The sequence below is a fragment of the Indicator indicator genome, chromosome 3 (assembly GCF_027791375.1).
Source record: "Indicator indicator isolate 239-I01 chromosome 3, UM_Iind_1.1, whole genome shotgun sequence".
NCBI classification, from domain to species: Eukaryota; Metazoa; Chordata; class Aves; order Piciformes; family Indicatoridae; genus Indicator; species Indicator indicator.
The window spans coordinates 46,424,541-46,451,665 of NC_072012.1; the positions used below are offsets into that span (position 1 = coordinate 46,424,541).

General features: G+C 42.6%; 1 protein-coding gene across 1 annotated transcript in view; it reads left to right on the top strand.

Moving 5' to 3' along the window:
- Positions 1-24,279, top strand: part of RASSF9 (Ras association domain family member 9) — a 37,141-nt gene extending 12,862 nt beyond the window's left edge. The window contains exon 2 of the mRNA XM_054399513.1: positions 22,480-24,279. Coding sequence (XP_054255488.1) covers positions 22,480-23,758 — 1,279 coding nt within the window. The 3' untranslated portion in view covers positions 23,759-24,279. The remainder of the gene's footprint in view (positions 1-22,479) is intronic.
- Positions 24,280-27,125: the final 2,846 nt, after the last annotated feature.

A 27,125-nucleotide genomic window follows, 5' to 3' on the forward strand; every position in this document is an offset into this window, starting at 1 on the left:
ACCTGTGTCCTGCCCTTTTGTTCACACTTGTGATGACTGTAGGTCACTTCCTGCTGGACTTGGTGGTGTCAGCAAATCCTGTTGTTCGTAGCTGAACTCTTCCATAGCACTTTTTGTGGCAGTTTTGGTGGCCAAGCAGGAATTATGAATTTCAGTAGCAAAGAAGACTCCTCAATGTGGTAACACTCAGTGGGTACAAGACCTCAGTACCTTCTCAGACCTGGCTCTGGGAAAACTGTATGCATTTAAGTGAGGTATGAGTCTGATGTAACTGAGAGAATGCACCTTGCTCTGGATACACAGAATCACAGAATCATCATAGAATCCTTGACTGGCTTAGGTTGGAAGGGACCCTAGAGATCATCTACTCCAGCCTCCCCACCATGTGCAGGGATGCCTCTCAACTAGGCCCAGCTGCTCAAGGTCTCATCTAGCCTGGCCTTTAACATCCCCATGGAGGAGGCATCCACAACCTCCCTGAGCAACCTATTCCAGAGTCTCACCACCCTCATGCTGAGGAACTTCTTCCTAAGATCCCATCTAAACCCTCATCTCCAAACCATTCTTCCTTTTCCTACTACTAGACACCCTTATGAAAAGTCCCTCTCCAGCCATCCAAATGTCATGGAAACCATTTAACACCCAGTGCTTAAAGTTTCTGAGTGCTTGACTGAAGCTTAAACATATTTCTTTCTGCCACAACATTTGTGCATGGTAGGCACATAGTCAATAGAGAAATGTATGTGTGACAGTTCATGTTGTATGTGATCCTCTGACAGACATATATGGCACATAAGAGATACTGCCACATGTCCTATTATAGATCTAACCCTGTATAATCTGCATCTAACATAAAACAAAATATGTTTCCACTCCCACATTATTTGATACATAAACAACCTGAGCAGAGACAGCCACTTCTGTAGATTACAGAATCACAGAATCAACCAGGTTGGAAGAGACCTTCAAGCTCATCAAGTCCCACCAATCACCCAACCCTAACTAATCAACCAGACCATGGCACTAAGTGCCTCATCCAGTCTCTTTTTAAACACTTCCAGGGACATCGACCCCACCACCTCCCTGGGCAGCACATTCCGATGACCAATCTCTCTTTCTAGGAAGAGCTTCTTTCTAACATCCAACCTAAACCTCCCCCTGCACAGCTTGAGACTGTGTCCTCTTCTGCTGCTGGTTGCCTGGGAGAAGAGACCAACCCCCACCTGGCTGCAGCCTTCCTTCAGGTAGTTGTAGAGAGCAATGAGGTCTCCCCTGAGCCTCCTCTACTCCAGGCTAAACAACCCCAACTCCCTCAGCCTCTCCTCACAGGGCTGTGCTCCACTCCTCACCAGCCTTGCTGCCCTTCTCTGGACATATTTGAGCATCTCAACATCTTGAATTGAGGAGCCCAGAACTGGACACAGTATTCAAGTTATGACCTAACCAGTGCTGAGTACAGGGCAAAATGAGTTCCCTGCTCCTGCTGGCCACACTATTGCTGATCCAGGCCAGGATGCCATTGGCTCTCTTGGCCACCTGGGCACACTGCTGGCTCATGTTCAGCTGCTGTCAACCAGCACCCCCAGGTCCCTTTCTGCCTGGCTGCTCCCCAGCCACTCTGACCCCAGCCTGTAGCGCTGCATGGGGTTGCTGTGGCCAATGTGTAGAACCTGGCACTCAGATGTGCATGTGCACCTACATATTACAAAACTGGGTACATACAAGGGTTCTGTAGAAGTCAGAAGTGACAAACAGAATGTAAAGATGTCATGGAAGAATGATAAGTATGTATATTTTCCCAAACAGCACAGAGTTATTCACATGGCAGAAGGAAGGATGCCTTCGTTCAGCTGTCACTGCCATATCCACTGAGCTTACAAAGTGCCTTCTTAGAAGGAAACTGCTTTTTTATCCTCCCAGAGCTATGAAGTCGTCTGAATTGCTTATGTGTTGAAAGGATCTCCACCTGCAAAGACATTTGGAGATGTGAAGTAAAGAGACAGCGAATTAATTTCCATGTTGACTCAGTCTGGCTTTCTGTGAACTAAAGACAACAAGAGAGTTTGCAGTGTCCTTCTGGTGTCACAGCCCTGGACAGCCATAGATGAGTCTCACAAAACCAGTCCCATTAGGTCTTGGGCCTGCCTTGCTCATTGGCCAGAGACACCTGGCTTTGTTGGGCTTCAGCTGTGCCCATTTCAGGTTTCTTGACCTCATCTGCTGTCGCTGTACGTCACAAAGCTTTTGCCAGGGATTAGCATCAAATTTTTGAGTGATTGTGCTTTTTTTTTTTTTTTTCCCCTAAATCATTCAATCACACATAGGAGAGCTGTGTTGTCTCTGAATTTTTGACAAGGCCTTCATGTTATGGTCTAATTCATCATGGCTCATGGTTCAGAGGTCAGACAAGCAGCTGGAGGGTTGTGATGGACAACTGACATGGTTGTTGTGGACAACTGACATACCTGTGATCCTTTTCAGGTGACTCTGGCTGGAAACTCATAATCTGCACTCATCTCTGTTCTGGAACAACTTTTGGGCTTAAGTCATGATCATTCAAATATTTGAGGATTCACATGGCTTTTTGTCTGAATCATGGAATGCCTGTCCTCTGCAGTCAGCTTCTTTCAGCATTTCAGAGCTCAAAATTGTGTGTGTGTGCTACTGGACACTATTTTTTATATCTCTCTGTTACCCACGCTTTCTTCTTTACCCTAATGCAATGTATTTCCCATTACTCTTGATCTTTATCATCCAGCATTAACATTGCTTTCAGAAAGCAATTCTTCCTTTCTTGCTGTCCCTACTTCTATTGCTCAGAACTAGCTTTGCTGCAAGCTTCTGTGCCCTCTTTAGCAATATCCATTGCTACAGCAGAGCACAGCTGGTAAGGTTAACAATTTACTTCATTTGCTCAGTAACTGCTTCATTGAGGATGTGGTGATATTTCAGAGACCCTATCAGCCTGAGTCTGACTAACTACATATTGAAGCATTCATTGATAAGCAATTGTAGAAAATTACCTGAAAGCATAATCTGCACAAATCTCTCAGATTGTCAGTGGATACTAAAATGCCTCAGGTTTCTTTCTTTTTCATGTCCACTCTTCTTGTTAGCTTAATTGTGTATCTAGTACTCAATTTAGCTCTTCAGGGTGAAAATTCATATAAGAGCCCACTTCATCATTTCATCTTTCTTTCCTTTTAGCTCTTCAAATACTGTAAGTGATGGAACACATGTATCACCAAATTTGCTTTCAGAAGTTCGAGAGAGAAATTTTAAATTAAAAAAAAATTGATTTTAAATGAGGTCTTAATAGAACCTCTTTTGAGGTGACATCTTCAATGGAATTTAATGAAAGCAAATGAAATGGGGAAGATGGTACAGTATAATTTCAAAGCGTGAGGGGGGTGGTGGTTCACTCTTTGCAAAATTTATTGCAATAGAGAGAGAAGAAAATTGAAGCACATCCTGCCTTACTCACTCCTGGTGAACTGGAAAGGGATACTCAAACTAGGTTTTATGATACATAAAAAAACAAAACAAGACAAAACAAACCCTCTTATTTTGAAAAACCATTAGATGTCAAAAAGTTAAGGAAGAGCAAAGCTTGCTAGGAGGGCTTTAACAGATCTGCTTGAAGGCTTGAAGTTGCACAAAGGGGCAGCTTTCCAGGCTCCTGGGCACTCTCTGCCATTCCCTTTGCACTGGTAATGTTCTCATAGACCCCAACTCAGGGAGCACTACTCAAAAAGAAAAAAATTGTTAATAACAACAACAACAACAATAATAATAATAATGATAATAGTGCCAGTGTATTGACCTGGAAATCCTTTGGTTAAACTAGAAGAGGTATCACAGTACATTAGAGGTTGGAAGGGACCTCCAGAGATCATCAGGTCCAACCCCCCTGCCAAAGCAGCATCACTTAGGGTAGTCCACACAGGAATGCATCCAGGTGGGTTTGGAAAGTCTCCAGAGAAGGAGACTCCACAACCCCCCTGGGCAGCCTGTTCCAGGGCTCTGTCACCCTCACTGGAAAGAAGTTTCTCCTCATGTGGAGCTGAAATCTTCTGTGTCCAAGGTGACACAAGCAAGGAGGTGGAAATGTCAGGTGGACATAAACTGACTAAATGACCTCATGATATTTTAAGTCATACAGTTGCTCACCTATGAGACTAGTTTTAGCAGTGAAAAGAGGATTTAGGATAATCACTTCCCTGAAGTAGTTATCTTGTAAATGGTTTTGTGTATTTTGGGGGTGGATCTGGGAAGTGTTGGGGTGTTTAAAACCCAGAAGAGAAAAATACTTATTCCTACAATATTCCTTTTCAAATTCACAGTGTCCAAACTGTGACATTTATGAGAGGCTGCTGGTAGAGCAGCTTCAGAGCTAGTCACGGTAGGTAGCCTGTAAGGAAATACTACAAAGAAAAGACTAAAAGGAAATAAGAAGTGCTTTGCTGAGCTGATTCCAGCTTGGGGATTCATGAAAAGAAACCAAATCCATATGAACTTTTTTTTTTCTTTCATCGTAAATGAGGTTAGGATCTCCCTCATATGGTGGCCGCCTAGGAGTAGAGAGGAACTTCTTCCTGGTGAGGGTCCCAGAGCACTGGAGCAGGCTCCCCAGAGAGGTTGTGGAGTCTCCTTCTCTGGAGACTTTCAGGACCCAACCAGATGCGTTCCTGTGCAACCTGTGCTAGATTCTATGGTCCTGCTCTGGCAGGGGGGTTGGACTTGAAGATCTCCAGAGGTCACTTCCAACCCCTAACATCCTGTGAACTGTTTGAGCCATGTGCTGTGTGCAAGGAGTCATAAGTAGGTAACCATCTCAGCCTCCTTTAGCTCAGGGAGGACTGGAAAAGTGGCTTGAAACTTTATTATTTCCTTGTCTGTATCTCCTATCTTTATTCAGCTTTCCATTATGATCACTGGACTACATGCTGTGTACTTTGTTCATGTTTTGACAGTTCAGATCCAACCTCAGAATGCTTTGTGTTTATTTCTTCACTGGGCAAGATGTCAACAAACCCAGGGGAGGGAAATACTATACCTCTGACTTCCAGCAAATGCTGAACTGAATTTCATGGAACAATAGCAACAAAAATCATGCTTTCAACCCTTGGAATTCCCCTCACTTCTTTGATCTCCAAGGGTTATAAACAACCAGTGTGCTTTTAAAGGGCAGTTAGCCAAAATTCTAATGGGATAAGCTAGATAATCCAAATTTCTATTAGCTGTAATAGCAGCTCTATCTTGATTGCTTAGAAACCTGTGTTCTAAATGAGCTATAAATGGTTCTGCTTCCTCTGTATAACTGAAAGGGATGGAATTTTAGACACATTCTGTACAGTATTAATGGGAGTCCCATAAAGCTTGTATAGAATCATAGAATCATAGAATAATAGAATCAGTCAGGGTTGGAAGGGACCACAAGGATCAGCCAGTTCCAACCCCCCTGCCATGGGCAGGGACACCTCACACTACATCAGGCTGGCCAGAGCCTCATCCAGCCTGGCCTGAAACACCTCCAGGGATGGGGCCTCAACCACCTCCCTGGACAACCCATTCCAGGCTCTCACCACTCTCATGGGGAAGAACTTCTTCCTTATGTCCAGTCTGAATCTCTCCACTTCCAGCTTTATTCCATTCCCCCTAGTCCTAAATACTACCTGAGATCCTCAAAAGTCCCTCCCCAGCTTTCTTGTAGGCCTCTTCAGATATTGCAAGGCCACAAGAAGGTCACCTTGGAGCCTTCTCTTCTCCAGACTGAACAGTCCCAACACTTTCAGTCTCTCCTCACAGCAGAGGAGCTCCAGCCCTCTGATCATCCTGGTGGCCCTTCTCTGGACACCTTCCAGCATGTCCATATCCCTCTTGTAACAGAGGCTCCAGAAATGGATGCAGTACTCCAGGTGGGGTCTCATCAGAGCTGAGTAGAGGGGGAGAATCACCTCCCTTGCCCTGCTGGCCACACTTGTATAGTGTAACTGGTGCTTAAATATACATAGGCACTTAAATAGATGCTGGAACAATACAGTGAATTGTATTTTTGCAGTGTAGCAAAATTCTTGTGGTAGATAAAAAGTACCAGTGCAATCAAGGCTGGTGCTGGTTTCTTCTCACAAGGAATTAGTGATAGAACAAGAGGGAATGGCCTCAAGGTGCCACTGGGTAGGTTTAGACTGGACAGTAGGAAATTTTTGTCATGGAAAGAGTAGTCAGGCATTGGAATGGGCTGCCCAGAGAGGGGGTTGATGTGTTTGAGGGTCATTTGGATGTGGTGCTTGGGGATATGGTTTGGGGGTGAACCTTATAGAGCAGGGTTGTCAGTTGGACTTGGTGATCCTGAGGGTCTTTTCCAACCTGACTGTTTCTGTGATTCTGCGTGATTTGATATATAAATATTCCTAAACTTTACATGTTCACAGAATCATAGGATCATAGAATGGTAGGGGTTGGAAGAGACCTCCAGAGATCATTGAGTCCAACCCCACTGCCAAAGCAGGATCACCTAGGGCAGGCTGCACAGGAGCACAAGGGTTTGAAAGTCTCCAGAGAAGGAAACTCCAGAACCTCTCTGGGCAGCCAGCTCCAGATCTCTGTCACTCTCAACAGTGAGGAATTTGAAAATGTCCATCTTAGCATTCCCCATATCCCAGTCTAAAAAAATTACTAGCACTGCATATGTCAGTGGTAGTTTAGTCTCTGGAGTTTTTCCTGGATTCTTTCATTCCTGTATCACAGCTGCTTCCTCAGTAGCAGTTGCAAGCTACACATCAAAGAGTCTTTTCCCAGCAAAGCAAATTGTTAATGTTATTGTTTCCCATCTTGGAAAATGTTTTTGGTGGACAGATAATTCTCTGCTGTTCTCAAAGCTCCACTGGCACAAACACAGACCTGATACAAAGGATGTGTTATCTGCCACAGCGTTTTGTGTACACAGCACATTTGTTGATGTTGCTCACTGCAATTCCAGACTTCTTATTTATTTATTTATTTATTTATTTATTGACTAATACTTCCCTCCCAACCTTATGCCTTTGAATCTACAATGCAGAAATGATGATTTGTCTGACAGGAAGGAAGATTGAAAGAGTCAATGTAATTTATAGAGAATGTGTAGCCTTAGGGGGAGAGGAACCATTTCAGAGGCAAGACAGGAGAAAAGGGCAGGGGCAGATGCAGTCTGGTTCTGAAAGGAGACTGCAGCCTTGCCTTTGCACTTGCCTGGAGGTTGAAGTGCTTAAGAAGGTAAAGATGGTATAGAGTAGACAGAACAGGGGAAGGGAAGGACTTAAAATCATAGAATCAGTCAGGGTTGGAAGGGACCACAAGGATCATCCAGTTCCAACCCCCCTGCCATGGGCAGGGACACCTCACACTACATCAGGCTGGCCAGAGCCTCATCCAGCCTGGCCTGAAACACCTCCAGGGATGGGGCCTCAACCACCTCCCTGGACAACCCATTCCAGGCTCTCACCACTCTCATGGGGAAGAACTTCTTCCTCACATCCAGTCTGAATCTCCCCACTTCCAGCTTTATTCCATTCCCCCCAGTCCTGTCACTACCTGATAGCCTAAGAAGTCCCTCCCCAGCTTTCTTGTAGCCCCCTTCAGATACTGGAAGGCCACAAGAAGGTCACCTCAGAGCCTTCTTTTCTCCAGACTAAACAACCCCAACTCTTTTGGTTTGTCCTCTTAGGAGAGGTGCTAGTAGCCTTAGGACTTAGCGCCTTTTGTTCATCTTTGCTGGAAATCTCAGACTTTGCAAATGAGATTTTGCAAAGCAGTTTCAGGCAAGGAGGGGTGATGACACAGAGTTATCATTGTTAAATGGGCAGACAGGAGGACATTCAGGATAATCTGCCTTAGCTATCACTCTTACCTAGTGAATGAAGTGTATAATTCCTCTTAAAATGTCCTTTACAGAAGGATGTGTCAAGCCAGCAAGAACTCTGAGGTGAATGGCTTTAATTTGAAGAAGAGCAGATTTAGATTGGATGGTAGGAACAAGTTCTTTACCATGGGGGTAGTGGAACACTGGAACAGGTTGCCCAGGGAGGTAGTTGAGGCCCCATCCTTAGAGATATTCAAGGTGAGGCTTGACAGGGCTCTGGGCAACCTGATCTAGTTGAGGATGTCCTTGTTTACTGCAGGGAGGTTGGACTGGATGGCCTTTGGAAGTCCATTCCAACCCAGACCATTCTATAATTCTGTGACTTATTTGCAGTAAAAGAATGGTCTTAGAGAATTATTTGTTTATTTATTAACTCTTAACACCATTCACGTTAACTTATTCTAGGAGAAAATAGGGCTGTCCCATTCCAGTTCAGAACTATTGAACAGAAACTTTTCGCTGTAATGCAGTGCAAATTGATTGGAAAAGCAGAAGTTTCATCCAGAGATAGTTGCTGAATCATAATGGATGCAAATTTGTGCCCTAGCAAAGTGAAGTGAAAACATTCCTTTGCGGAAGTTAAGGAACTAGCTATGGTTTCAAATGATAATTGATACAGGGCCTACTTTTCAACAGCTGTTAACTAATTAAAACGTTTCATAAAGGCTTCCTGACAGGATGGGAATCTTGCTGAGTTAAAAATTCATGCATTTTGAAGAAAGGGATTACGAAATGAACATAAAACTTACCCCAGGAGAAAAGTCTTGTGCACAGCTTGTTACAATAGCCTTTGCTGAAACTGTTTTGGTGTTTGAAATATCAGAAATATTTCAATCAGAAGATCCAAACTGTTCTGGGTAGGCTTGAGAAAAGTCACATGAATAGCTTGGTGAGTAATTTGCTTTATTTTTTTAACAAACTCCTATGTACATTTCTGTAGAGGAAGAAGCTTTGTCATAAAGCCACACAAAGCGGATGCAGAGACAGATGGTAGAGGGAAATTTAAGTGATTTCTTCTGAAAGAATTGGTTTGTTTTCACAAGTTCTAGGGTGTCCTTTCCAAGTCTTTCTGCCCAGGGAGGTGGTTGAGGCTCCTTCCCTGGAGATATTCAAGGCGAAGCCCTGGGCAGCCTGATCTAGTTGGGGATGTCCCTGCTGACTGCAGGGACACCAGACAGGATGACCTTTGGAGATCACTTCTGGCCCAGACCATTCTATGATCTTATGATCTGCATCAAGGGGTTTTTATTCTTGTAGTTAAAGTACCAATCCCACCTTGCCTTACACTAGACATTGCCCTAGACTTTCATGTGATGCAGAAGGGAAGGAGGACCAAGTTTCTAACACATTGTGTATGGAATTTCCATCTCCTACATTATATAGCCATTAACTGTGCCTCCATTAATATTGTTTTTTAGGGTTAGGTGAGGGGGAATGGGAAAGAATCCCTACAGTTTTGGAGTAATTCCAGCCTCATTGGGTGGTGAGAAAGATACTTCTTCACTGCTGCCCTTAGGAAACTCAGAAGCATGTAATCTACTTAGGCAGGAGGCATACTGAGTATGAGATTTGGCCTTTATTGCTTTTTGAATGACTATACAGGATATGACAGAAAGTCAAGGGAAAAAAAAAGTGGATTAAATGCAGATAGTCTGAATGAATTTTTAATAGGATCCACTTGTGCCTGAAAGTTGGAAATACTTCTAACCTTAACTTTCATATGGGCTGTGTGTTCTCTGCAGCTTTAACTCACTGTCAAAAATCTGCTTAGACCAAATGAAGTTCGAGTTTCTTCCAAGCAAGGGCTGCAACACATGGCATCAATAGCTTGATGTTTGTGCAAATTGCACAGATAAAAATCCCACAGGGTCAAAAGATGGTTTGCTTTGCCTTTTTTTTTTTTCCTGTCAGAATGATCAGCCACTGTCTCATGCATGCTTTTAGTTTTATATGTATATATATTTTTATTTATGTATACATTGATTTATATGTATATAAAAGTGATATATAATATATATAATATATTGTATGTGCATATATATATGTGTGTGTATAGATAGAGATAAAGATGGAGATAGAGATGATATAGATATATTAACCTGTAGAGTTGGAAAAATGATTAACAAAAGTAATATTGTTTGGGTGGTAGGAACAAGTTCTTTACCATGAGGGTAGTGGAATACTGGAACAGGTTGCTCAGGGAGGGCCCCATCCCTGGAGATACTCAAGGTGAGGCTCAACAGGGCTCTGGGCAACCTGATCTAGTGGAGGATGCCCCTGCTGACTGCAGAGGGGGTTGGACTGGATGACCTTTGGAGGTCCCTTCCAAGCCAGACCATTCTGTGATAAATGATTGTAATTTTTAAGTGGAATGTGGTGACTGATAATCTAATTAATCCCTTCTATACCCTGAGATGTAAATGTCACTGGTATGAGAAGCTCCCAAATGACATGTAGCATGTGTCCCATGCTACCAATGCAGACTGTCTCAAGGAGGTACTCCTGTAATCTTGGCCTCTCTTTATTTCCAGCAGGTAAATATAATTAAAAGCCAGAAGGTTTCTTTAATAGGTAGTTATGGCTGGGATCTGAGACACAGAGATAACAAGTGGGTGCCTAAAGAAGGCATGTGTTCTCCAGGCCCTTACACGTGAAGGAAACACTTAGGAGTGCAGAACAACCAGAAGACCTTAGCACAGATGCACACTTGCCAAAATCCAGCTGGGCAGATCTGCATGCCCCAGCAGCATGCACAAAGACCATCCCCCTCAAAACACCATTTTATCAAATACTTTTGTGGCAGATGTCTCTTGTTTTCCAAGGATGTTTTCCTTGACAGGCTGGAGAGGTGAGCCCATGACAATCTCATGAGGTTCAACAAGACCAAATGCAAGATCCTGCACCTGGGTCAGGGACAATCCCAAGTACAAATCCAGGCTGGGCAGGGACTGGCTGGAGAGCAGCCCTGAAGAAAAGGATTTGGGGGTGCTGGTGGATGAGAAGCTCAACTTGAGCCAGCAGTGAGCACTTGCAGCCCAGAAAGCCAACCAGAGCCTGGGCTGCATCTGGAGAAGCATAGCCAGCAGGGCAAGGAGGTGATTCTCCCCCTCTGCTCCACTCTGCTGAGACCCCACCTGGAGTACTGTGTCCAGTTCAGGAGCCTCTATTACAAGAAGGATCTGGAGGTGCTGGAGTGTGTCCAGAGAAGGACCACCAGGATGTTCAGAGAGCTGGAGCTCCTCTGCTATGAGGACAGACTGAGAGAGTTTGGGCTGTTCAGTCTGGAGAAGAGAAGGCTCTGAGGAGACCTTCTTGTGGCCTTGCAGTATCTGAAGGGGGCTACAAGAAAGCTGGGAAGGGACTTTTTAGGGTGTCAGGTAGTGATAGGACTGGGGGGAATGGAAAAAAAAACATAGAAATGGGTAGATTCAAATTGGATGTTAGGAAGAAGTTTTTCACCATGAGGGTGGTGAGACACTGGAACAGGTTGCCCAGGGAAGTGGTGGAAGCCTCATCCCTGGAGGTGTTTGCAGCCAGGCTGGATGTGGCTCTGAGCAATCTGATGTTGTGTGGCAGGGGTCTTGGAATTAGATGATCCTCGAAGTCCCTTCCAACCCTAGCAATTCTATGATTATATGATGCTTTATGCTATGATGTTTTATGTTCTAGGTTGAACAAAGCGTTCAAACTAGAACATAGATTATTTCACCTCAACATGAGGAGAAACTTCTTTCAGTGAGGGTGACAGAGCCCTGGAACAGGCTGCCCAGGGGGGTTGTGGAGTCTCCTTCTCTGGAGACTTGCCAAACCCACCTGGATGCATTCCTGTGCAGACTACCCTAAGTGATGCTGCTCTGGCAGGGGGGTTGGACCTGATGATCTCTCGAGGTCCCTTCCAACCTCTGGTATACTGTGAGACTGTGATACTGTGATGCCCTTGTATCACCCCATTTATGAGAGAGCATGTGGCCCAGCAACTGAGCGTGCTTGGCTGCAAGATTGTTCCCCTTTGTGCAGTGTGGCAGGTAGGAGATGAGCCATAGAATGTCTCAGAGAGTATCTAGGGAGTATGCAGCTTCAGAGAGAAAGGAGAGCCTACAGAGAGGAGCTGGGAGCAACTCCCTGCCTGGATGAGCCTGATCCAGTTTCTCATGTTTCTTAATGGGCTCCAGGAAAGCAGTGAGATCACAGACACTTCAGTTTTTGGCAAGGACTTCACTGCAGGGATGCAGCAGGCAGCAGAAGAGTTGTCTCTTCAAGCCTTTCTTTTCCTCTTTCTGTCTGTCACTTAGCCACTTTTGATCACTGAGGAACTGAATCCTTCTGGGGTGGCACTTGGACATAATGCAGGAGTTTGTTTCTTGAAAGGTTAGAAGCAGTTTGGGAGGTCGCTCTGGGAAGATCATGACAACAGCACAGAGTCATAGAATCATTTCAGTTGGAAAAGACCTTTAAAGTCATTGAGTTCAGCCATTCTCCAGGACCCCATCATAGCAGCCAGTCAATCAGAAACCACAAGTATCTGAATTGCTGCAGATTAGACTGATTGAGGTGAGTATGTTCGCCTACTGAGATGGTTTATACTATCAGTAGGAGACTGTTAATTTTCTTTCTTTTTTTTTCCTTGTTTTACATTACAACTAAGAGTTGTGTTGTGTGAACTCTGAGCCTTCTATATGCTGAAATGTATTTAGGCAAGCACTGCATCCAAAAGAAAAAAAGATAGGTGAAGAGAAGAAAAGATCTCTGAAGTACAAAACTTCATTTGTTTTCTGCACTAAAATGAATTAAATTAGTTATAAAACTTGCTGGCATAATGCTAGAAACAATCTGACATAAAGAAGACATAGATTATGTAGCACTTGAAGATGCACAGACTCTTCAGTGACAATTGATAAATTATTAACAGTTGTATACATTTTCAAGCAAAGGATTAATCACAGAATCACAGAATGTGAGGGGTTGGAAGGGACCTTCACAGCTCATTGAGTCCAAACCATCTGCCAGAGCAGGATCACCTAGGGCAGGCCATGCAGGAACACATCCAGGCATGTTTGGAAAGTCTCCAGAGAAGGAGACTCCACAACCTCTCTGGCCAGCCTGTTCCAGTGCCCTGTCAACCTCAGCATTAAGGAGTGTCTTCCTCATGTTCAGGTGGAACCTCCTGTACCCTAGCTGTACCCATTGCTTATTGTTCTATCTCTGGACACTGCCAAAAAGAACCTGGGACCTTCATCTTGACATCCACCCTTCAGGTATTTACAGATGTTGATCAGATCCCCTCTCAGCCTTCTCCTCTCCAGACTAAACAGCCCCAGGGCTCTCAGTCTTTCTTCATAGGATTGATATTCCAGTCCCACAACCATCCTTGTAGTTCTCCTTTCAATCCTCTCCAGCAGATCTGTGTCTCTCTTGAATTGGGCAGCCCAAAACTGGACACAGTATGCCAGATTTGTTTCCAACAGAGCAGAGCAGAGGAGGAGGAGAGACTCTCTAATGTATTGCTTTGTGTGCCATTTATTTGTACCTGAGATTTTTCATTCCATAGATATCACTTTGATGACTAGAAGATGACAAATACTGAAATTTTTCTTCATTAATTCCTTTCCTAATGCAAAAAACTTCCAGTTAGTTGCTCCTGTTGACTTGAAAATGGTTCAGGTTGTTCATGCTGAATTACAATTAGTAAAACCTTAAGCTAACAAGGGATGCACAAAATGGCTGTGAAATTTCCAGCAATTATCTTGGGGTTTGTTTTTTTTTTTTTCAGTTATTCAGTTTGATTTTTCCTTGGGGACTGCACATGAAGAAATATGGTAATGTTGGGAAAGGAATTGCATTTTGTTTTTCTGTGAACCTCTACAAAGAAATTATTGCAGTGAAGGGAGGGAGGAGATTTTTCTTTGTTTTTATTCTGAATAAAGCCAAAGTAATCTTGTAGTGTCAATGATAATTCAGTATTTCAGAGCCAGATGGAGTCAGGCTCTGCTGGGTGATGCCCAATGACAGGACAAGGGGCAAGAGGTGGAAGTGAAGGCATAGAAAGTTCCATGGAAACAGGAGGGAAATTTTGTTCACTGTGAGGGTGCCAGAACACTGGAACAGGCTGCCCAGGGGGGTTGTGGAGCCTCCCTCTCTGGAGATATTCAAGAGCTTACTGGGTGAGTTCCTGTGTGATCTGCTCTAGGTGATCCTGATCTGGCAGGGGGGTTGGACTGGATGAGCTTTCAAGGTCTCTTCTGGCCCCTAACATTCTGTGATTCTGTGGTTCTGTCATTCTGTCATTCTGTGAACCACTTTACTAAGCTGCTAACCTAGTCCCAAGAGAATGTTTGCTGGAGTTAGTAAGGAAAAATGAGCATCTTGTAGACATGAATGTGAAATTCCAAGAAATAGAAGGATGCCTTGATTTGATTGGCATGATTGGTTGTAAAACTCTATATTGCATACTTAGGATGAATGTTCAACTTTTCAAGGAGGCAAAGAACTATGTTTGATCTGTGTGTTTTGGTGTCAGATGTCTTTTTAAAGTTAGGCAATATCAAAAGCTCCCTTCCAGCATTTAAACTCTCATATTTTGTCTTCGTGCAATTGCAAGTACATGTTTTTGTTTTGTCTATAGGTTGCTGGAATGCATTACCTTTCTTCCCTTAGGCCTGAATAATAAACTAACAAAGTGAATATCTGGCATACAACAAGCAGCTTGTGCTGACACAATCAAGACTTTGTGTGAGGTCTAGATGATGATTAGAACGGTTTGGGGGTTTTTTGGGTCATCATGAAGAGGAGCAAAGAGTAGAAGACCTGCACCTAGCAATCAAAACAAACAAATAAAAGATTGGAAACTTACTTTTGACCATCCTGAAGCTTAAATTCTCATCTGTTCCTGAGAAATAAATGGCTTTGCTAAAAAAAAAAAAGCATCTTCTCATCAAGGCTGTAAAATCAGAGATGGATAAGTAGAACATTTTAGTGTCTATGATGAACATTTATTCCAGATGAGGACTTAAAAACTCCATGACATCATCCTTAGTATTGAAGTGTCTTAATGCGTTTCCTTCTCACAGAATCACAGAATGCTAAGGGGTGGAAGGGACCTGGAAATATCAGGCAGTCCAGAGCAGGATCACCTAGAGTAGGTCACACAGGAATGTATCCAGGTGGGTTTTGAATGTCTCCATGGAAGGAGACTCCACAACCTCTCTGGGCAGCCTGTTGCTATGTCCAGTACTTTGGTTTTATATATGTAAAATGATACTAATAAATTGAACAGTAAATGGAGTAGGGAGCATCTCTACTAAGCCATGGAACTGCAGTGTCTAAGTCCCAAATTTTGTTATCTTTATGGAATCCACTGTGGTCTGAACCATTCTTGTTACATCTCTCAGACAATAAACCAGAGCCTGACTGAATTACTCCAATCTATATTTAGCTACTTGAAAATGAGCTAATTAGTTAAAGGTGGCCACATAGAGTTCTTGAATTTAATGAAAGAGAGAAATAGCTTCACTTGGGGATTCATAACAGTGAGCATACATGGTTTAGGCTGTGAAGACTTTCTCCTTGGTTATTTGCTCTCATGACAGAGAGGAACTTTGATTGTGAATTTGTACTGAAATCTTAACTTTCAGATGCCTGAGTGAGGAGAGTTCCACTTTGTGTGTGCAGAATCTACTCTCCACCATCTATGAGGAAAGCACAGCTTAAAGAAAGAGGATTTCTAGTAAGAGTCTGACCTCGGTGCCAGGGAAAGTCATGGAGCAGATCATCTGGAGTGTAATTATGCACCATATATAGGACAAGCAGGCAACCAAGCCCAGTCAGCATGGGTTTATGAAAGGAAGGTCCTGCTTGATGAGCCTGATGTCATTCTATGACAAGATGACCCACCTAGTGGATGAGGGAAAGGCTGTGGACGTCATCTACCTGGACTTTAGTAAAGCCTTCAGCAGTGCTTCTCATAGCATTCTCATGGAAAAAAAAAAATGGCTTGGATGGGCACTGGCAGGACAACCAGGCCAATAGAGGGGTGGTGAATGGAGTTAAATCCAGCTGGTGGCCTGTCCCAAGTGGTGCCCCTCAGGGCTCACTACTGGGAGCAGTTCTGTTGGACATCTTTATCAATGGTCTTAATGAGGAGATAGGGAGTGCCCTCAATAAGTTTGTGGATGACACCAAGTTGAGTGGGAGTACTGACTTGCTTGAGGGTAGGGAGGCTCTACAGAGGGACTTGGGCAGACTGGATTGATGGGCTGACTTCAACTGTATGAGCTTAAACAAAGCCAGGTGCTGGGTCCTCCACTTTGGGTGCAAAAACCCCAGCTAATGCTACCAGCATGGGAAAGAGAGGATGGAAAGCAGCCTGGTGGAAAAGGACCTGGGGGTGCTGATTGACAGGTGGATGAATATGAACCAGCAGTATGCCCAGGTGGCCAAGAAAGCCAAGGGCATCCTGGCTGGTATTAAAAATAGTGTGGCAAGCAGGACCAGGGAGGTGATAGTCCCTCTGTACTCTGCATTGGTGAGGCCACACCTTGAGTATTGTATTCAGTTTTGGGCATCTCAGTACAAAGAAGACATTGAGGTGCTTGAGCTGGTCCAGAAAAGAGCAACTCAACCTGGTGAAGGGCTTAGAGAACAAGTCATATGAGAAGCAGCTGAGGGAACTGGGGCTGTTTAGCCTGAAGAAAATGAGGCTGAGGGGAGATCCTATTGCTCTGTACGACTACCTGAAAGTAGTAGTGTAGTTGTAGTGGCATGGGTGCTGGTCTCTCCTTCCAACTAACTAATAAAAGAACAAGTGGGAATGGCCTCAAGCTGCACCAGGCGACATTTCAACTGGACATTAGGAAAATACTTTTCACTGAAGGGGTTTTTAGGCGTTGGAAGAGACTGCCCAGGAGGTGGTGGAGTCACCATCCCTGGATGTGTTTAAAAGCTGTGTCTGTGTGGTTCTTGGGAATATCACTTAGTAGTGGACTTGGCAGAATAGAGTTAGTGCTTGGACTTGATGATCTTGACGATCCTGAAGGCTTTTCCAACATAAATGATTCTATGATCCTATGGTAACCTCTCCTTGCATCCTGTAAGCAAGCCTTTAACAGCTGTTATGCTGTGACTGACATGCTGAATCATAGACTCACATAATGGCTTAGGTTGGAAGGGACCTCTGAAGGTCAGCTAGTCCGAGCCCCCTGCAGTCAGCAGGGACATCCTCCGCTAGACCAGGCTGCTCAGAGCCTTGTCTAGCATCACTTTGAATATCTCTAGGGATGGGGCCTCAACTGTCTCCATGAGCAATGAGTTCCAGCGTTCCACCACCTTCATTCTAAGCAACTTGTTTCTAAAACCCAATTTAAATCTACTCTTCTTTCATTTGAAACTATTGCCCCTGGTCCTGTCACTGAAGACCTTTGCAAACAGTCCCTCTGCAGCCTTCTTGGAGGCCTCCTTTAGGTACTGGAAGGCTGCTATTAAGTTTCTCTGGAGCCTTCTCTTCTCCAGGCTGAACAACCCCAGCTCCCTCAGCCTGTCTTCATAGGGGGGGTGTTCCAGACCCCCAGTCACCTTTGTGGCCCTCCTCTGGAGCCCCTTCATCAGGTCTATATCCTTCATTTTCATTTGACCCAACCAAAATTAATTGTGATTAAAGAATTATACAATAGATTTTACTTTAAAGGTCCGTGGTAGGCCAAATCAATTTACTATTTTTTAGTGGAAAACAATAAAGAACACTTTTGATATTTTAGAATATATTGGAATTCCATGGAACTGTAATATTATAAATGACTTGCTAATTCTTTTTTCTTTTGATCAAAAAGAAGAAGCCAGTTTAATGAGTCTGCTGAATAAAAATGAAGATAATACAGCCTGTGGAAAAAAAAAGAAAAACACATGGAAACAAATAATGAAAGAATTTGCACTTTACACTTCTGTTTGATCCATTAATTACAGTGAGGTTCAGAATATCTTTTTGTTTTCTTCTTTCCTGTAAAAGTTGACCATGTAATTACAAGGTGTACCTTATATGTACTACACAGACATATATATGGTTCACAGTGATAAGCCAAGGAACAATGGGTTCAAACTTGAACATAGAAGATTTCAGCTCAACATGAGGAGAAACTTCTTTCCAGTGAGGGTGAGAGAGCCCTGGAACAGGCTGCCCAGGGGGGTTGTGGAGTCTCCTTCTTTGGAGACTTTCCAAACCCACCTGGATGCATTCCTGTGTGGACTACCCTAAGTGATGCTGCTCTGGCAGGAGGGTTGGACCTGATGATCTCTTGAGGTCCCTTCCAACCTCTGATATACTGTGATAGGTATTTATAAGTAGATACTCTCATGTACAAGCTGCTTGATCTCTCTGTGTACCTACACATGCATCCATTTTCAATTCCTGCAATGTTACTCCTAACAGTGGGCTTTATTATGTTAACTATGGTATAGAAAAAGCAAACAAAAGCCTTCCACTGGAGAAAAAAAAAAAAATAAAATCCATGTAAAGTCTGGGTAGACAGGTGCATTGTAACTGAAAAAACCACAGGGAGTGAGAATCAGCTAAAAATGATTGAAAACAGTAATTTTAAAGTGTTGGTTTGTACCCATATTGTTTGCAGTCATCCTGTAGAGATTGCTTTATAATAAACACTATTTTTCCATCAGAAGCTTGCTTAACTCCTGCTGAAATCTGTGGGAAGCCCATGTGAAGAATGGCTATAGCAAGAAGTAGTTTATCAGGAGGCTGATATTATGGGGGTATCTAGGGGGTTTCCAATCTGTTGGAAGATTGACTGGTGTCACTGCAATGAAAACTGTCTTCACAGGAAAGTTTAAAGGAGCCAGTAAACTTCTGCTTAGCTCACATCATCTGCTACACACTGGAAGTAAGTGCTAGGAGAAAATACGGCAATCAACCAAAAACCAAGAAGCAGAAAACATCAGGAATAGTTCTGCAAACAAATTGCATAAGACTCTCAGGAGAATGCTATGAGAGGGAGCTGGGGGTGTTTAGCCTGGAGAAGAGGAGGCTCAGGGGTCACCTCATTGCTGTCTGCAACTACCTGAAGGGAGGTTGTAGCCAGGTGGGGGTTGGTCTCTTCTCCCAGGCAACCAGCAGCAGAATGAGGGGGGACAGACTCAAGTTGTGCCAGGGGAGGTATAAGCTGGATATTAGGAGGAAGTTCTTCCCAGAGAGAATGATTTGCCATTGGAATGTGCTGCCCAGGGAGGTGCTGGCATTGCTGTCCCTGGAAATGCTCAAGAGAAGCCTGGGTGAGGCACTTAGTGCCATGGTCTGGTTGATTGGATAGGGCTGGGTGATAGGTTGGACTGGAGGATCTTGGAGGTCTCTTCCAACCTGGTTGATTCTATGATAATATTCATTCCCTGAAATGTATTTATTGATTACAAAAATCCAAGGAAGACCCACTTGGAATTTACTGTCTCAGGAGTTCCAGTGTGGTATCTCTTCTAATTTATGCCTTTTATAAACTGAAATTCAATGACTGTTAGTTTCCTTTTATTTCCAGGTCAATTATTTATGTGTCAGTGGGGAACATGGTTTGAGACACTTTGGTTTTGATAATTCATTCTGTGCCCAATAGCTCTGTAGTTTCTTTTACTCTTTTAAAAAATGTTTATTCTTCTTTTTAATGCAAAACAAATACTGAGTTATATTGCAGTCCCAGATGACTGAACATTGCAGTTGTCTATTTATAGGAGTTTCAGTTAACTACCAATCTGTCAACAAAGATATTTCTATAGCATTTTGTATTCTTAAACCTAACCCTTCTTACAGGCACTGACTTTTTAACATGTGATATACTCAATGCCATTCAATCTGTTATTGTCTTTCCTTCCCTCCCCTCCCATTTAAACTTAAATATTTCTGTTTATTTGTGCTGTTTTGCTATTTGACATAATGCTTTCCTATTTTGAGTAGTTTATGAATGAAAAAATACTAATTTTCTGAACTGAAGTTTAAGGAGAAAAAAAAAATATCTGTAAAATGTTGGTCTGTAAGAGGGAGTTATTGAAATGATTGATCTGCCAAAACACAGATTTTACAGAGGAGTGTTCTAAGACTTGGAGCAATCTTAGAATCATAGAGGCTGGAATAGACCTCAAAGATCACTGAGTCCAATTGTAAGCCAACTACTATGAACTAAATTATATCCTCAAGTGTCACATCTGCATACTTCTTGAACACCTCCAGGGATGGTGACTCCACCACCTCCCTGGGCAGCCTGTCCCAATGCCTCACCACTCTCTCACTAAAGAAGTTTTTCCAAATGTCCAATCTAACCCTCCCTGGCATGGCTTTAACCCACTTCCTCTCCTCCTATCACTAGTTACTTGGGAGAGGAGACCAACACCAGCCTTGCTCCAACCTCCTTTCAGGGAGTTGTAGAGAGCAGCAAGCTCTCCCCTTAGCCTTCTCTCCTCCAGACTAAACAACCCCAGATCCCTCAGCCACCCCTCATATGATGCCCTCCAAACCCCTCATCATCCTTGTTGCTATTCTCTGGACAAGGTCCAGGACCTCAATGTCTTTCCTATTCTGTGGCACCCAGAACTGAACCAAGCACTCAAGCTGTGGCCTTCCCTGCTCCTGCTGGCCACAATGGTTTTGATCCAGGCCAGGATGCCATTGGCCTTCTTGGCTACCTGGACACACTGATGGCCCATGTTCAGCCAGTACCTTCACAGTCAGACAATGTATCTGGACAGAGCTCTCCTGTGTGATGAATTAATAAACTCATTCCTGTAGGTTTCCTTAGTATTCATTTGCAGTCTCCTGTCTTTTGAGGATTATTACCTCCTGGTCCTCCTCCTGGCACCTAGAGCTGAGTCAGTCATAGTTCACTTTATTGGATTGCAGTGTGTCTGTGATGCTCTGTAGTAATTAAGAAGGAAGAAAAAAATACTGGATTGCTTTAATAGTCATAGGGCATAACCCTAATTAAACCAAGCAAAACTTTATTTCTACTATAGCTTGGAATCATAGAATCAGAGAATTGTTAGGGTTGGAAAGGACCTCAAGGATCATCCAGTTCTGACCCCCCGCCATGGGCAGAGACACTTTCCACAGGATCAGGTTGCTCACAGCCACATCCAGCCTGGCCTTAAAAACCTCCAGGGATGAGGCTTCCACCACCTCCCTGGGCAACCTGTTCCAGTGTCTCACCACCCTCATGGGGAAGATTTTCTTCCTAACATCCAATCTGAATCTCCCCATTTCTAGTTTTGCTCCATTCCCCCTAGTCCTATCACTACCTGACCCCCCCTAAAAGTCCCTCTCCAGCTTTCTCATAGGCTCCCTTAAGATAGATTGTAGGCACATCACAGTCTAAGGCTGCTCAGTCTAACTTAAGAGTTAACTGTAAAGTGAATTTCTACATTTGGTCAGTTGAATCACTCTCTGGTCTCCACTGATTGCATTAATTAGCCAGCTATGGTAGCCATAATGGGATCTTAGACACCTGAAGTTAGGTGTCTCAATGTATAGGGAAGTACCAGCTGCTAAGGGCAGGTTAATAGCACATTCGCTGGAATTAATAACTCACTAAATAAAAATAAATTAACCTTTTTATGTTTTCTGGCATTGATGTATTATTACAAAGGTTCTAAAATAGAGACCTATCTATGCATTCTCTCACAGTTGGTATTTCCTCACAACTCATTGCAATTCAGCCTATTTGATACTTCTGTAAAAGAAACAAGTTTCTTGAGATCTGTTAGTGAAAAACCACAGTGGAAAACCATGGTGTTCATGCTTGTGTGGGTGCAGATGTGGCAAAAGAGCTATAGATTTTTCCCACCTCCAAGGTCCTTTCACTTCCATGGTGTTCAATCACCTTTTCTCTGTCCATCTGCATTCAGTGCGTATTTAGAGGTGTGTTTATCCCTTTGGGAAGCCTCAGTGATATGAAGAGCTTACAAATGTTTGTGAAGGAGCTGTGTGATGGGAAAAGATATAGATATGCAAATCTGCAAGTTGTATTGTCCTAGGACAGTCTGGAAAAGTAAGGAAGATTGCCAAACCTTATCAGTTACTGTTAGCAGACACTGACGTGTACAAAGCTTAAATTTATCAAAAGACATTTTTGTGTGAGATTCCCTTTCAGCTGGATTAGTAATAATATTAAAGCAGGAGCTGAAATGGGTATATTTTTCTGTTATTTAATCGAAGGCATTTCTTCAGGTAATTTTAACAAATGTGGTGTCTTGTACAATAAAACAGGAATTTCACTATATGCAATCATAGAATGGTCTGGGTTGGAAGGGACCTCCAAAGGTCACCTAGTCCAACCACCATGCAGTCAGCAGGGACATCCTCAATTAGATCAGGTTGCCCTGTCGAGCCTCACCCTGAATACCTTCAGGGCTGGGGCCTCAGTCACCTCCCTGGGCAACCTGTTCTAGCGTTCCACTTGCCCTCATGGTGTATAATGATAAGTGGATAGTGCATAGCACAATTATAATTCTTATTCATGCAGCCCGTGCCATTGATATTGTATGATTGATACTGATTCATGTTGATATGTAATTCATATTTGGTCTCTTGTTTTTTCCAGGTCTCCCAACAAGGACATGGCTTCAAACGAAAGAGAGATCGTGGTTTGGGTTTGCCAGGAAGAGAAGATTGTCTGCGGCCTGACGAAGCGCACGACTTGCGCAGAAGTGGTTCAGGCACTGCTGGAGGACCACCAGACAACCTTTGGAGAGAAAAAAGTCCTCTTTGGGAAACACAGCGATTACTGCATCGTAGAGAAATGGAGAGGCTCGGAGCGAGTGCTTCCTCCTTTGACCAAGATCCTGCGACTTTGGAAGGCCTGGGGGGAAGAGCAATGTAATTTGCATTTTGTGCTGGTAAAGTCAGATGCTTTCCTCTCCTTTCCGTTATGGAAGACAGCTGAGGCCAAGGTAGTGCAAAACGTGGAAAAACAATGGGAGCTGAGTCCAGCAAATTACATGAAGATGCTGCCAATAGACAAGCAGAAGAAAATCGTGAGGAAGACTTTCCGGAAGCTGGCCAAACTTAAACAGGACAGTGTGCAGCAAGAGAGGGATAATATGGAAACTCTGATTCATCTGATCATTTCTCAAGATCATACCATTCACCAGCAAGTCCTTAGAATGAAGGAACTAGACATGGAAATTGAAAGATGTGAAGCAAAATTCCATCTAGATCGCATGGCCAATGATGGAGAAAATTATGTGCAGGACTCCTATTTAATGATCTATCCAAGTGAGGCTGAGCAGCAAGGGAGTAGGCCAGATGATCAAAAAGAGATGCATGACTATTTGAGCAAAAGTGAGGGAATTTTACAGGTGGAGGAGAGACTGAAACATCATAAGCAATTAATAGAGAAGCTGTGTGCTGAAATTGAAAGAGAGGTACACGGTATATGCACAGAAAAAAACGGAGATGATGGCCGTGCAGAAGGGGCTGCTACTGCTGAGCTGGAAACCTCAAATTTGGAAAATGTGAAATATGAGCTGGAAAAAAGTATGAAAGATGGTCTGAGAATCAACTCCTACCTGAGCTGCATCCAGAAAGAACTCACATACAGGGACTCGCTGCTTCAAAAGAAGGAAAGAGAATACGAACTTCTTACAGAAGAATTTAATTTGCTACATGTAAAAGACAACGTTGAAACCAGGGCTCCATCAAATGAAGAGCCATCCAAGGGCAGTGACATCTCCAGTAACAGTACTGCTGTTCCTGACTTTGTTCATAGAGTGACCACTACTCTGGACATAAATGATACAGACTCAGACACTGGCATCAGCTCCACGCACAGTCAGGACTCTGAGATAACTTCAGGGGACTTGGTACTGTTGTCGGCATAGTTAAAAGCAGTCACATCTTTATGAAAAGTCATATTTTTGGAGGATATTTATAAGAAGTAGGAAACCTTGCTGTCTTGAAAGTTCAGCCCTTGGGGGATGTTAAAAGTGTGGCACCTCTTTAGCAGAGCAAACAGGGTCTTTGTATGTGTTTAATAGCATACTTGTGCTTAAATGTGCAGGCAGTCTCCTGCTAATAGGTGCAAGGTTGTTGGCTTCCCTACATCAGGACAGACTGTTTAGAACCTGTAATATTGATGCCCTGTGGAAACAGGAGCGTTCTGACTGGCTTGGACTGAAAGTCTGGAGATTTGATATCCCATAAGCTTTGGGGCTCACTTCTACATCTCTCTGACTGTTTAGGAACGTGAATTGGAGATTATAACAAACTAGATGGAGAGCTTGATTTTTCAGCTCTGTTACATTAGCTTTATTCAGGTGGAATTTCCCTGCCATGAAGCTGCTGTAAGGGATTATATAATCAAGTATGTAATCATTTAAAAAATAGTGGTTTCTTTCTTTCTTTTTTTTTTTTTAGTACTGTAGGACAGAAAAAAAAAAAACAACAACCCTGCAGTTGCATTTATGCTGTGCATTTCCATTTTGGGTTGACTTCTCAGGGTGATATTTTCAAAACCACCCAAGTCCCTTTCTTAAAAAAAATCGCCTTACACACAGAGATTTTTTTTTAATCTCCAGGTTGCTTTCAGCAGCATTTAACTGCTTTGAAGAGCCTTAAAACACCCCCTACTTATCTGCTGTTAGCCTGTAGTTGCCCCAGTGATGCTTAAGTCCATGTAGTCCCTGCCAGCGGGCATGTCAGAACTGCTTACGTCCTGCTTGTGCCAGACGCTCAGATCCCAAGCTCACGCCTAACCCCGGGGGCATTTTCAGCAAGGCTTTCTCTTGCTTATCTCCCCAGTCAGATGCAGAGTTTTAGACCTCCCTCAGATCATGACTACCAAATAAAGCATAACAGAAGGGACAGGCAGGAACCAGACATTTTTGGCTCTGGCTAGACGCTGTTTCCCAGTAGTCACGTAGTTACTATTTTCACATAGCAGGTAGGTTGTCAAATCCCTTCTCTTGGAACAGGAAGATGGACCTGTAAATTCTTCCCTTTTTTTTTTTTGGCGAGGACTTTGAGATACAGCTAAAGCTGATCTGCTTTAAGTAACTAAGCAAATACTGAGGCCCAGGGAAAAGAAAACAAAAAAGAGAGAATACAAAACACGAGAATTTAACAACAATGTGGTTAAATCAGATGATTTCATTTAGGATGTTGTTGTTGATCTCAAATGCTTCCCCAGCACTTTGCTGTGAATCCAAAGCAAAGGCGTAAAACTGAGGTGTTCTCCTCAGTTACCAAGCAAGATTTTTAACTCTGAGTTAGACTTTGCTAACAGGAGTGATTTCTGGGTTGCCATGTTTGTGTTTTGCAGATCAGTCTGGTTTAACACTTTTGATTCAATGGATGGAGTAGGGGAAATAGTTGCTGTGTTTGCAAACAAAGCTCAGCTGTAGCAAAATTCAAACAGCTTCTGGAGTGAAAAGTCTACAAAGTAAATGAACAAGCAGTACTTAGAAGGTATAAATGTAAAATAGATTCAGATACACTGCTTTCCTTTTCTGGGTTTTTCTTCTCTTAAATGTCTGTCAGCCGTCTCTGTTTTCTAAGATGACCACAGTGTTAGGACTGCTTTTTAAGACATATCTGATGCAGGAAAAAGAAAAAAAAAAAAAAAGGAACCAACAAGAATTAAAAAAAGAAGACAAGAAAACCAAACAAAAGGCCTTTTTTAAGAGAAGGCAATTTTGGTGGGTTTTTGTTGCTTTTGTTTTTGTGTTTTGTTGGTTTTTTTTCTTTTTTTAAGAAAGTTTTTTTTTTTTTATCCTGGATATTCTAAATAGTTTTTGTTCCAGGAAAGTCTGCTAGTTGCCTTAATGTATTTTGTGTTATGTTATTTGAATCCTTCATTAATAATGTGTCGTATTTAGACTCATCCGCTCCTGACGGAAACGCAAATCTCTTCTCTCTGTCGTAATTTATTAACGCAGCTCAGCATCCTTTGAACTCTGTGGGATCCCTCTGACAAGTCCTAAGCATAGAGCTCTGTGTGTTGAGAGTAGGCTAATGTATTCTGTGAGTTCTAGGGAATTTAGCTAACAGTTATTTCTAATAAGTCATGGGGTTTTATATATATATATATTTTATATATATATATATTTTATATATATATATATATATATATATTTTATATATATATATATTTTATATATATATATATATAAAATACTTAGGGGATGAAGTATTCAAGCAGAATAATATTCACACAGCTGTGGTGGCTAGTACAAGACCCATGGGGGGAACTAATTTCCATTCATCCTCTGTCAGATTTCTTTCACTCATAGGAACTTGTACTGGTCCTCAGAACTGATCTTTATTCCCATGATGTGGTTAATTAACACATCCCCTGCAACGTGTAGATCTTAAGAGCGTTAACTGTGTTTTAAGAAGAAAATAGCTAAAAAAAAAAAAAAAAGATAGGTTGGGAGAGAGTATTTCTTTAAAAAAAAAAACAATAAAATAAAATAAGATTAAAAGATCCAGCGCTTATACTTTGATATTTTAACAAACTTGTTCCTGTCAGAATTTAGATGGATGTACAAGATGATTAAAGACTGTGTGAGATCTTTTGCTGTTTGTCTGCCTCTGCACTTTTCATGTATTTGTTTGACCTGTTTTTAGGATGCTAGCAAGTTGCACTGTATGAACCTTTATGCTCCTTACTTAACTGTTCTTCTTTGGTCTCAACTACTTATGATTATATATTTCTTAATTTCCATAGGGAAATGCACAATCAAACCCTTAGGCTCATTTCCTCTACTTTCTTTTAAGCCAGGTCCCTTTCTATCTCCACATTTTTGTTTTGTTTTATAAAAGTTTCCATGAACTGTGTTTTACTTAATGGCAAACAGGAAGATCAAAAAAAGTCCTGCACGAGAGGAGAGAAAAATTCTACTCAGGGGAGGGAAATATAAAACGGCAGAGTCAAATGAAAGGATATTTGGTCCATTGCAGTCATCTATAAAAGGAGGTTTGGATAGAAAGAGAGTTATTATTCCAGAGTGAGAGAAATACCAGACTCAGACTGTAATGTGGTTGTTATGGAGTGGGACAGGTTCCCCCTTGATAGGAAGCTAGGCAAAGATCTTCAGTGACTGTCATCTGGGCTAACAGTGCTGAAATGAACAGACTTTAGCTTAGTTTAGTTCAGTTTAGGTTTGGTTTAGTTTAGTTTAGATTTGGTTTGGTTTGGTTTGGTTTAGTTTAGTTTAGTTTAGCTTAGTTTGATGTGGAAAAGAGGAG